The sequence below is a fragment of the Stegodyphus dumicola genome, chromosome X1 (assembly GCF_044657685.1).
Source record: "Stegodyphus dumicola isolate Sdum_Otavi_A_Nest chromosome X1, ASM4465768v1".
Classification (NCBI taxonomy): Eukaryota; Metazoa; Arthropoda; class Arachnida; order Araneae; family Eresidae; genus Stegodyphus; species Stegodyphus dumicola.
In genome coordinates this window covers 77020308-77032485 of record NC_140780.1, presented here as the reverse complement: position 1 = coordinate 77032485, position 12178 = coordinate 77020308, and the positions used below count along the sequence as shown (strand labels likewise).

At 31.3% G+C, this 12178-nt stretch overlaps 1 protein-coding gene across 5 annotated transcripts in view; it reads left to right on the top strand.

The window, feature by feature from the left end:
- Positions 1-70: 70 nt before the first annotated feature.
- LOC118190830 (nephrocystin-1-like) overlaps positions 71-12178 on the top strand; it is a 129881-nt gene continuing 117773 nt past the window's right edge. For 2 of the 5 annotated variants that reach the window (XM_085808281.1, XM_085808280.1), the window contains exons 1-2: positions 71-231; positions 10535-10616. In XM_085808281.1, coding sequence (XP_085664407.1) covers positions 170-231; positions 10535-10616 — 144 coding nt within the window. In that variant the 5' untranslated portion in view covers positions 71-169. Of the gene's footprint in view, positions 232-10450; positions 10617-12178 lie in introns of all 5 variants that reach the window. The other 3 variants (XM_085808277.1, XM_085808278.1, XM_085808279.1) reach the window with 3 other exon arrangements.

Sequence of the window (12178 nt, the reverse complement as noted above, 5' to 3'; positions counted from 1 at the left end):
GATAGACCGCAACAAAGAAAGTTCGACCCCTGAACCGTGACTTTACCTTTTGCTATCTTGTTATTTGGCAACGTGTTCTTTTTGTTTATATTTTAAATCGTACTTTTAAATCAGGATTTAGACTGGCAAATGTTAAGCAGTTTGTTTACCGATGTATTAAATATTAATCATGTCAGTGGTAAAGGAAGCACTTAAAGATGATGAAGCTTCATTTTCAAAAGAAAATAATGAGTAATTTAAGAGTTTTTATTTTCGTGAACAGTCGTTTGTTTATTCTAGCAGATTCTTCTGTTTCTTAAATTTTACAAGAATTTAATGTCTTCGCACCTCATCTCTAAAACTGTGCGAAGTGCATCATGTAGCACTGAATATCATATTATATGGTCTTGAACAATGGTTTACCTTTGAACAACCTTTCTTGCACATTTCTTTCACCATTGCTAGATGATCATTCACTTCCTTTCCAAAATTCGAAAAATGCATTTTTAATGTGTTTTATAAATTAAGGGAAAGTGTAGAAAATATTAATAATTACCAAAACTTGAATAAAGTATTTTTTTATATTCATAAAACGAAAATAAACCCTTAACATGTAAGCAAAAGATTGGCCGCATTCCAACCCCCTGAAATTATGAAATTCCTCCTGGTCTAAAACTAGCACGTATAAGTTGATCAACTGTTCTATTTGACAAGGTGAATAACTTCTAAGAAATGGCGAAACTACTCTGATATGCGCCCTCAAGTTGCCAAATTTCTTGCCAAACATTTTTGGCGAGAAACTCCACGCTGCCATATTGCTGTCTAAATTTTTTGTCTACGTTTCGAACTTTAAGCCTAAAATGTCTCCCAAAAACACGGTTTTCGCAAATGCAAAAACCACGTTTTGAACACACAATTTAAGCTAAAAATCCGAAACAAAAAACAAAATAAAATAACTAAAATAAATTTCAAACAAACAACAATAACGACAGAAATTCATACTAAAAAAACAATGAACATAACATTCTACAAAATAAGAACAAGAACAAAGTAAAATGCACTTACCATGAATTAATGCTTTTTCGAACGGCAGAAATACCAATTTCATACTGCCTTTAACATGCTGCCACGTAATCACTATCGTATTTATATGACAGCCAGACACACTATCCAGAAAATTCATACTATGGTTCACAAATAAATAAAATAACAAATAATCACAAATCCCTACTTCTAACATGCACAGCCACTAAAAATAATCTCTCAGACCCTCTTTCCACACCTCCAAATACCCATGCCCCTCAACAGGATGGCCACGACGATATTTCCTTTTGCCGAACTTCAATTCAACAACTTCCACCATTTTATCTTTTCCCCCTAGCTTGATGCAAACCAACTAACTCCAGCTAAAGATTTTTCAACATCAACAGGGTTGCCATACAACACGCAATCGTGCCAAAAACCAGCGCAGAACACATATAGCCACATTTGGTGAAATTAGGGCGTATATCAGAGTTGTACCGAAATGGCAATCGTTTATTTCTTAGTTTACATCACCCTTTCAAGCTTCAAATTAGGAAAAAAATATTCCAGCAAAATTTGGTAGTAAAGAAGAATAATAATCATAATTTGTATGTAAAAGCTTTCATGTCCTTTTTCAGCAGAATTTAGCTATTTTGCTATTCATGGAAGATAATTTGATAGTTAATTTTGAGTGATATTAGTATATTATGGAAAGGTAAAGTGTTCCTGCTATTGGAAAATATGTTTTGATTTTAATAATCTTTTGTGCTTTAATTTTTATCATTAGAAGGTATTGTGGTTAAATTTAATTTAATTTTACATTGATGGCATTATAAAAGATGTTTGTGAACTCAGCGATTAATAATATGCAATTAAGCTGCACTAATCGATCAACTCTGGGTAAAAATATATTTCAAGGTGCTCCTTGGCAATTTTTGGTGATTGGCCAGCAAACTGCTGTATCAAAATGGCCACTACACAAAACCCAAATAACAAGTCAAAGAATTGCACAAACTCGGTGTCCATGAACACATCGATCTATTTTTACTTCAAAAAACATCAGAGAATTGCACAAACTCGGCATTGCACACTCCCTTGACTTTGTCCATGTACACATCGATTTATTTTGACTTAAAAAGTCAAAGGAGCACCCAATTCTACACGAGAGCCAAACAAAACAATATATATAATCTCAATAAACTATGTTTTAAATCAAAAAGGAACTTTTTCTTATAGCATCTGAGCACTTACCTTATTTAGAAATTTCCATGTCTGCAGTTTGTGGCTCACAAAATTCCTTAACATCATCCAAAAACTTTCCTCAAACCATGTTCCCTTTCTAATGGAACATTATATGGTGAGCATTTGAGCCTTTCTTGCAAGAAATCCATTCAACCATACGAATTCCCTTTGTACAAATAGGACACTTATAATTACATCCAACAAAGTTACTTTTGTCCTCAACCACTTAAAAAAAACACCTCCTGCTCTCTTGTTTTATACCACCAGATACTCACTTTACCACCGGTAGCCATTTTATGATGTACAACAGGCAATATGTGATGTGCTTCCTAACTGACATCCAACAAATATTTTCCCATCAGTCAAATTCACTGCACTCACATCATAACAGGGTTTCTATAACATTCAACTACTCAAGTTACCATAAATGAAACAACAACTTTGCGATAATCCAAGGGGCACTCTTAAATATAAGTTAAACCAGCTCTGTGATATATGCCTAACACTAAGACGTTTAAGTAGAAAATACAGCAGTCATCGTAAGATTGCTCCACTTATATCAGAAATGTCATTGTAATTGTTCTGACTTGCTGAAGAACTTCTTGATTTTCTCTGCCAGGTGCTGTGTGAAATTCAGATGCTTCATAGTATACTAGATAGGATGTAATACCTATACTATACTGGAAAATAACATGTGCTAATTTAATATGACTACTGCTCTTAGTGTACTTTCTAACAAATTGAAAATGTAAACCATTAAAATGTGTAGAGAAGAATTATTATTAGTTACGTATAAAGTAATAATGAGGGTAAATATGAATAAGCAACATATCGTAATTTTTATATGGCACTCTAAGTTATGTGATGTGTCAAGCACAAGCATTATAACAATCACATTATACACAATGCACGTATAAATAATATGAATTATTATTGCAATATGCTCTATTATGAAAATAACAGTTTCATTCTCTCCATCAAATAACAATTTATTTTTGCTTAAAAATATCAGAGAATTGCACAAATTCAGCAATGTGCATATTAAACATTATATTATATCACAGAGATTGTGGTTTTTCTTTTTCTTTTTTTTTTTTTTTTTTTTTTCCAAGTTTGCTGTAGTGTTTTCTAGTAATTCTTTCTATGAGCTTTATCTATCACTGCAGTTCCTGCCATCTAGTTAGATTTAAAGCCGATGTTTACATTTGATGCAAAGGGGCACCCTTTAATAAAAAAGTACCAGAATTTTATGCCTTAATTAAAATAATTCTTACACTAGGAATGATATTTTTGGTCCCTCCTCCGATCTATATATTATATTCCAAATGGATATTTTTTGCTAGTGCAAAACTAGTTAATTACAGTTCAGTGAATTTTAAACATATAATTTTCTTTAATTTATTCTTTTGTTTTATAAAAGTAGTAATTCATATTTTTGAATTTCATATTTATTAGTCCAAAGGGCCAATTTGCCCAGAAGGACTATTAATTTCATATTGGCATTTTGTGTTGATTCACTATAAATGTCAGTTCACTTTTCAAATTGTTGCCACCAAATATTAGAGCCCTGTATTATATTTAAATAAATTGGAACTACTCTTATATGTGCCCTTTCAAATTTCTTGCCAAATATTTTCGACCAGAAACTCCACGGTAACATATTACTATCTAAATTTTTTGTGTACATTTCGAACTTTAAGAACGAACTCTAAAATGTCTCCAAAAACCCGGTTTTTTGCATATGCAAAAACCACGTTTTGAACACACAATTTCAGCTAAAAATCCTAAACAAAAACAAAAAATTTAGATAGCAAAAACATAAAGTTTCTAACCAAAAATATTTGATAAGAATCCATTTACACAGCAGTATGTTTTAACTTTAAAAAAATCTATGAATTGTACAATCTAGCCAGCGAAGAAATCTACGAACTACGCACACCTTGCTTTAATAAATTAACATAACAACAATAAATTGCAAAGAATACCATGTACACAGCATTCTGTTTAAACTTAACATCTAAGAATTGCACAATCTAGGCATTGCGCGCAAATCATCAAAATAAACTAAAGTAACTAAAATAAATTACAAATAATTCAAAAAACAACAATAACAACAGAAAGTCATAGTAAAAAACAATGAACATAACATTCTACAAAATAAAAACAATAAAATAAAATGCACTTGCCATAATCGATGCTTCTTCGAACAGCATAACATAGCTTTATCATGCCGCCACATACTCTCTATGGTATTTATATATGACAGCCAGACTCGCTATCCACAAAATTTATACTATGGTTCACAAATAAATGTTCAAAATCTTGTTTTCATAAATCCTTGTCAGATTTCCAGCCATCCAAAAAAAAATAGTTGCACAAGGCTCATTCCATTCTTTAATACACTGCATCAGCGTTTCTTTACTTCTATCATGCACAGCCACTAAAAATTATCTCCCAGACCCTCTTGCAACCACGTCTCTCATTGCAACATATACCATTTCAAAACACGCACGACACGAACCAACGAGCAATTAAACCGCTCCAGCAAAAGAGTTTCAAAGAGAGAGCAAAAGAGTTTCAAAGAGAGCAAAAGGGTTTCCATACAACACACAATCGGACCAAAACCCAGTGCAGAACACATATTGCCACATTTAGTGATCTTTTGGTACATATAAGAGTAGAGCCAAGAAATTAAATAATGAAGAATATGTATAAATGTATGTATGTTTCTTGCACTGATATAAAACAACGTACCTAGAGCAATCAAATTTTGAATAATGCAAGTTTCCACCTGAATATGGGCATCTGGAAGCCCAAATTTGGAATTTGTTTTATTATCTATTTCATATTTTGTAAAACTTTAATTAATTTTTTATTAACAGACTGAACGATTTCAAAGTGACACTGTACAGAAATAAAAATCATTTTTATCTCTAGCGCAAGAGACTGTATCGGAAATACTAAAGATAATGTTCAGATTTAAAATTATTTTGTGATATTGCTGTCGAACCGAATTTTATGGTTTAAGTGCGAAGAGCATGATATTTAATACATAAAGGTGACACACAAAGCATTAAAAAAAATGCCCCTTTGGGTGCAATGTAAAATCTGAAATCTTTCATATTTTATATTTTTTGTTTTAATATTTTATTCAGAATTTCTCACCTGTTTTACGTTTTGGTATCTGCTGTTCAATAATGTTTTTCTCCTTAAAATAATCTGTCAGCCTTTAATCATCCATATTAACTTAGCTCTTAGCTAAAAGTACGTTTTTTTTAATCCATCTGTCTGAAGAAACTTGTATATTTTTTCTTATATACAAGAAAATTAAAGTTTCTAAAAATGTCATAATTTGCATATTGGGAGATGTAGCATAAATGTAGGTCAGTTTCCTTTAAGTCTTCCAGCTGGTCAGCTGCAAATAGTACAATTGCTAAACTTAGGTTCAGATCCTAGTGAATGAGCTAGCTGCATGGGAATTTTTATGGAATATAAATATGAGCCAGTTTCTCTTAAAATAGCCTTCACCTAGGCATTCCTTCCATTAAGCAGCTAGCTCTTGCTTGCTTTGCCATAGTTAAAAAAATCTAATCTTTTAAGTCTTCTTCGAAATCATCCGTCTTTTAAACAGATATTCCTCTATATTTTAACTATGATCCATCAAACATTCGACCATTGCTACTTGTCTGAGGGAGTAACTTGTGTTATAGACACACCTTCACTGTTAATTTTTTTACTGAACTTATTTTTTATGCTGAGCAAATTATAATTGATGTAGAATTTGCATAATAGATTTTAAAAAGAAAAAAAAAAAAAAAAACTTTCTAATGATAAGTTTAAGGTAAAGATTTAGATGATGGTGGGGGGGGGGAGGATAGCAGCAAGTTGTATGTACAAAATATTCAGCATAAAAGTTGGCCACACATTTAAGATTAGATAATTTTATGCATATTTTGTAATTCTGATTCTTAAGTTGTTCTCTTATGTGTAAGTGATTCATGCATCATTTTGTTGGAGGGAAGGAAGGATTTCAGAAGAAAAAAAAAAAAAAAAAATGTTTCATGAGTCATTTGGAAGGAAAAGATGATGATCATGGGTTACATTTTGTGTTGTATCTTTGAGTGCATAGTTTCCCAATAAATTTGAAAAAGAGGAGATTTCTAGCAATACATTGACAAATTTTTTGAACTGGAAAGCTGTCATTTCCAATACATGTTGCAAGCAATATATGTCTCATGAATGTGTATCCACTCTATCTATGTTATGGGATCACATAAGTGAACACTTGTATACTATATTAGCCAAAACATAAAGCAAATTTTTTTCCTGAAAATATCCTTATGAAAACTGAACCTATTTCATACGCACAGCCTATCAGCTAAAAAGTGTATTAAAATAATTTATCTTTTACATTAGAAGGAAGCATATTTATGTAGTTTCTTCTCAAGTTTATTTATTTATACTATTTAATTATTTATTTTAAAAAACACTTTCAAAACATTAAATTCATATGTAGAAAGGTGTCTTAGAAAAAAGTCTTGAGTATCTAGAATGCCTTTAAAAATGTTGAATCATTTTAGACATCCCAAATTTGGGCCAACTTTTGATGCATCATGGTTCTAATATAAAAAAATTGTAAATTTTTTTTTCTGTCTTGTGTTATTCCTGCTAAATAAACTGCAGTTTTTAACATATTGTTTAATTTGTGGGCTTATGTGAACTTATTATGGTCAATAATCGTTCTAGCATTTTATGTGTATGTGCAAAAGTGTGCTGTGAATATTGCATAAACTTTAAAGAGTCTGAAGAGCTGTACTTCTCCAACCTGTAATTTTCACGAAAACCTTGAATGCGCCACTTTTTAACACTAAAGTTATTAAAATAAACCATTAATATACCACTAAATTATATATTTCTGAAAATATTAGTGTTGGGTATGAGAAATATTTATTTGAAAATTATCAGTATTTATTTAGCTGCTATAAAGAGAAGAATTCTGAATCTACCTCGGCACATCTGCTGCTTTTTCATGATCATTTTAAGTACTTTCTAATGTAAAAGTGAAAAAAAAAATAAGTAAATAAAAATCTGAAAGCTTTTAGATTTTATATTATGCTGCCCGGGGGGGCCTTTTTTTTTTTTTTTTTTTTTTTTTTTTTTTTTTTTTTTTTTTTTTTAACATTTTGTGTGTTACCTTTATTTATTAAATATCATGTTCTTTGCACTTAAACCATAAAATTAAATTCAACAACAATATCGCAAAATATTTAAAAAGTACATATCTTTAGAATTTCTGATACACAGTCTCGCGTGCTGGAGTTTAAAATGTCTCCGTATGGTGTTGCCATTGCTGGCTTTGAAACTATTGAGATTGTTAATAAAAAATTCATTAACATTTTACAAAATATGAAATCGATAATAAAACAAATTCTAAATTTGGGCAGGACTACGCTGTTCAAAATTTGGTGTCTTTAAGTAGAGTTGTTTTTTCACAATGCAAGAAACATACATACATTCATGCAGATTTCTTCATTATTTAATTTCTCTAAATATAATGCAGGGCTCTAATATCTGGTAGCAATACTTTGAAAAGTGAAACACCTTTTTATAGTGTACAATGCAAAATGCCAAAATGAAATTAATAACCCTTCTGGGCAAATTGCCCCTTTGAGCTACTTTGCTACTTTGAGCTTTTTACGGACAATTTTCACTTATTAATAATTTTCTTTAATTTTTTATGGTTTTCTGATTCAAATAAAATAGATAATAGGTGCATAATGAGTCAGAAAAAGCAAGCAAATATTTTGCATTTCTTTTGTAAAACTAAAGATAGAATCACTAATGAAAATACTATTACTTCATTTAACAGAGAGTTGATCAAAGCATCCACATTCCTCATCATGGTCAGACAGCATTAGAAAGAATTTTCAACCTGGAGGCGCAAAGAAAAAAAAAGCCAAAAATAACAAGAAAATGTGATTCAGACTAATTGAAATTTTGATTTATTCTGGAACCCAGTAATTAGCTGAATTCACTGCCTTTTGATATTATCTGTTCCCAGAGTTTATCTAATGAAACCTTCAAAACTCGACAAAAAAAATATGTCCAAAAAAATTGCGAAACTATGTAAAAATAAGTAGGCACCTTATATGGTTGCTTAAGATAAATCCCTATCAAAGGCTTTCTATCTGAAAGCACATCAAATATAGAAAAACAAAAGGCATATATGATTTGCTGCTGAAAAATAATCTGGAATTTCAAGAACTCTTGTCTGATTTGAATGGGTAGCCAAGCTTGTATACCTGGCAGATGGTTTTCCTCTGTTAACCGAACTAAACATATGCAAGGACAACTTAAGCATGTGGACAACTTAGAGTGCCATATAAGCAAGTACAAGTAAAATAGATGCTTTTCAAAAAATGTGAATGTGGCAAATGCTGTAGAAGGAAATCTACAAATTTGTATAAATTTTAATGAAAATATGTGAGAGAACGTTCTCAACCAACAGGTGGTATCCATTATTAAACAGCACTTCCAGTCACTGACAGAATGTTTTGGTTTTTATTACCAAAAGTTAGAAGATCCTAGGCATGGAAAAATGTGGATAATAGAGATTCATTTTCAGCAAACACTGAAGATAGCAAATTAAGCATGAATGAAAAAGAAGGGCAGATAAATCTGTCTTGCGAGACAGTTCAATAACTAAATTCTAGTCATCTTTATAAAGATTTCATTATTGCCTGTCTATAAAAAATGAATACCCATAACTGAGTGGAAAAGCTATGAAAATTTTAATTCAATTTTCAGCAATATATTTCTGCGGAAAGACATTTTTGTCTGTAACAGTTGTTAAAACTTGGTACAGGTCTCGGTTTGAAATAAACATGGCTCTTCGTCTTGCAGTGATATCACTCTAACCAAAAATCCGCAAACTGATTTCAAACGAACAGGAACAAATATCATGCTAAAAATGTGCAATATTTAAATAAACCTAAATTTTTCATTTTTTTAAATAATTACTCTATAACTCTGTTACCTTTAATGGGTGCATTTCACATTAATAAAATAAAAATTTTCTGATTATTATTATATAAACATAGTTACCATTTTTTCTAAACTCATTTTAGTTGTTCATCTAATACGAAATTGCAGATTTAGTGGTCCATGAAGTTCTAAAGGTTGGCAGCCGCTGGTTTAAATCATATTTTGGTCGTCAAGAAATTTAGCGAAAATTCTTGAATTTCATTTATCATTTTATGGCAAACATGTCACCACTGCCTTCACTGTTCAAAAATGTAAATTATACTAATTTTCTGACAAATATTTATAGTTTTGAAATGCCATAGACATTTTTATTCAATCTTGAGGCTGCAACTGCTAAAATTATGTCCATTCTTTAATTTCAATTATTAATATTTTTTTCCTATTTCTGGACATTTGATTTTTATTGCGTTGACTGCCCAACACGGAATAACTCGTATTAGCGCACTTCTTCTGGACGCCCAATATGAGTATCTTGTAGTTTCCTGACTTGCCATTTTTGTGCCGCTACGAGTTACTTGCTTACCGCTTGTTTTAGCTGTACTAAGGCAACAAGTCGAAGCATGTTGTACGAATCAACTCGTTGTGGGCTTCTGCAAAGAGCTTTGTCTAACAAAAGCCGACAACAAGATAATTCGTAGGACCCTTTTTTCTACAAAAAAAAAAAAAAAAAAAAATCAGCCTGTAAACTTTTTAATGATTGTTACGAATCATAATTAGTATTTTTAATAATATAATATGATTAAATCGATTTGGCTTCTCAGACCGGAATCTGAAAAGTGCCGTGGCAGTCAACGTGTTAAGTGTAAATCAAGAATTGGTCATTTAGCTGCCTGTTCATCATCAATGTGCCCAGGGAGCACCAGAGCTAGGTAAGGCCAATATTATACCTTCTAGAATATGATAGACAACTGCAAATTACCAGGCCTTCTCTGCGATATGATTCTGTGCCTATAGTATGGCAACCAGCTCACTTATTAGTATTAATCAATATATAATGGTTAAAACTTAACTGTGTTTAGAAATCATACATTTGAATAACCTTTTTTATAATTAATGAAAATAGTTTTAACTGAAATTATAGTTGATTTGTTTATCTTATTATTACCTGTAATATCAGAGCTAAAATTTGTATTACCTTTTCATTTGAAATGTTTCATTTTAGATAACCTGCTAAAAAATGGAATTTGAATAAAAACATTAATTGAACTGACTGATATTGCTTCATTTTCCATGAAAATTATTGCAGGTTTTCTACTGAAAGTGGATCTCAGATTACAGAATTAAGCATGAAAAATATCCATCAAGAAACTCCAGAGAATTATGTGAGTGTATGTAAACAAAATATAAATCTAAATATGCATATTGATGTCTTTAAATAAAATTTTTGGTGAATCATTAATGCTGTGCTCACTGTCAGCAAATTTAAACAGAATTCCTTGACTTTTATTGCCATTTTTCAACAGTAGTGTTACTTATATCATTACTATTACAAAACCTAACCTACACCAGCTTTCTGCAGATTTATTCTTACTTTTTCTAAGCATATGTTTTTTTAGCATTATATCATTGAGGTGTAAGGAAGTTAAAAAAGTTAACATTAAAAAAAAATCATAGTGTTCCTGAAGATGGAACACTATGATTTTAGCTATCTATTCACATATTACTGTTTGGCGGACAATATTACATATATCATCTGCAGAACAGAAACTGAGCAGAGGCATTTGCCATAATTAACTGAATAACTTCACAAATTAAAAACACTCCCATTGATGGCTTATACACTTTTTAAATATAATCTACAAAATATACTAGAAACTTCTTTTTGGTATTCCTGTGGTACATATATTCTGTAACATAAAATTTGAGGTTTTGCTTTTCATTTCTGTAGTGCGTAAAATTAGGTATTGTCGTAGCTGAAGTTTTTCCTGATCTAACTCAAATTCAGGAGTCCAGCAGAATCTTGCTAGTTCAAACTTGTAGAAATTAAAAAAGCTATGTAAATTACTGAAAATATCCTGGAAATAGTTTGTTCATGAGATTGCATACATTCAGATTTTATATCAGTTAGCTGAAATTTCATGTTATCCTGTTTAAATTAACTATTCACTGCTTCTTTATAAGTGCTAATCTATTTACTAATTTAAATATTACTGGAAGTACATGCTTTTCTTAGCATCTGTAGACTTAAATATTTGAGACAAGGAACATCAAAATGATTTCTACATCAGTTCAAATTTCAATTGTAATGAAAGTGCAGAATGTAATTAATCAGGAATTTTAAACCTGTGTACATTGCAGGTCAGTTTTAAAAATCTCAGAATTATGCCTTTCATGCTGTAGTCTGCATTAGATAATCTTTTTCATATTTTAAAGATATCTCAATCAAAATTTATAAAATTATTTTAGACCAAAAACAGTTTACTTCAGTGGCGTAGCGAGAGAGGGCAAGGGGGTGTATGATGCCCCAGGTGCCGCTCGCAGAGGTGCACCAAATGGTCTCCAAACAAGATTTTTCATCATATCACTTTGTTTTTTTGGGGGGATGGGGGCACCAAAAAGGTATTTTGCCCTGGGCGCCAGTTATGCTCACTACTCCACTGGTTTACTTTTGACAGAATGACTGAAAGCCATACCAAAACTTTAAGTAATATATTGTTGCCACCATTGACTAATTTGATTAGATAATTATACTCAAAGGTTACTCACCCTGCCAACTTGATACTGTGACACATGGTCGTCACTGTACCACATGTAAACCATATTACTGTGCCTCAGAGCTATACTATTTGCTAATGTATGCTCTGTCCATTCACACAATCCTGGTAGAATACTATTGAGCATCAGAGTGATACAACTACCAATCTTCAAGTCTAGTTACTATAGCTCCACA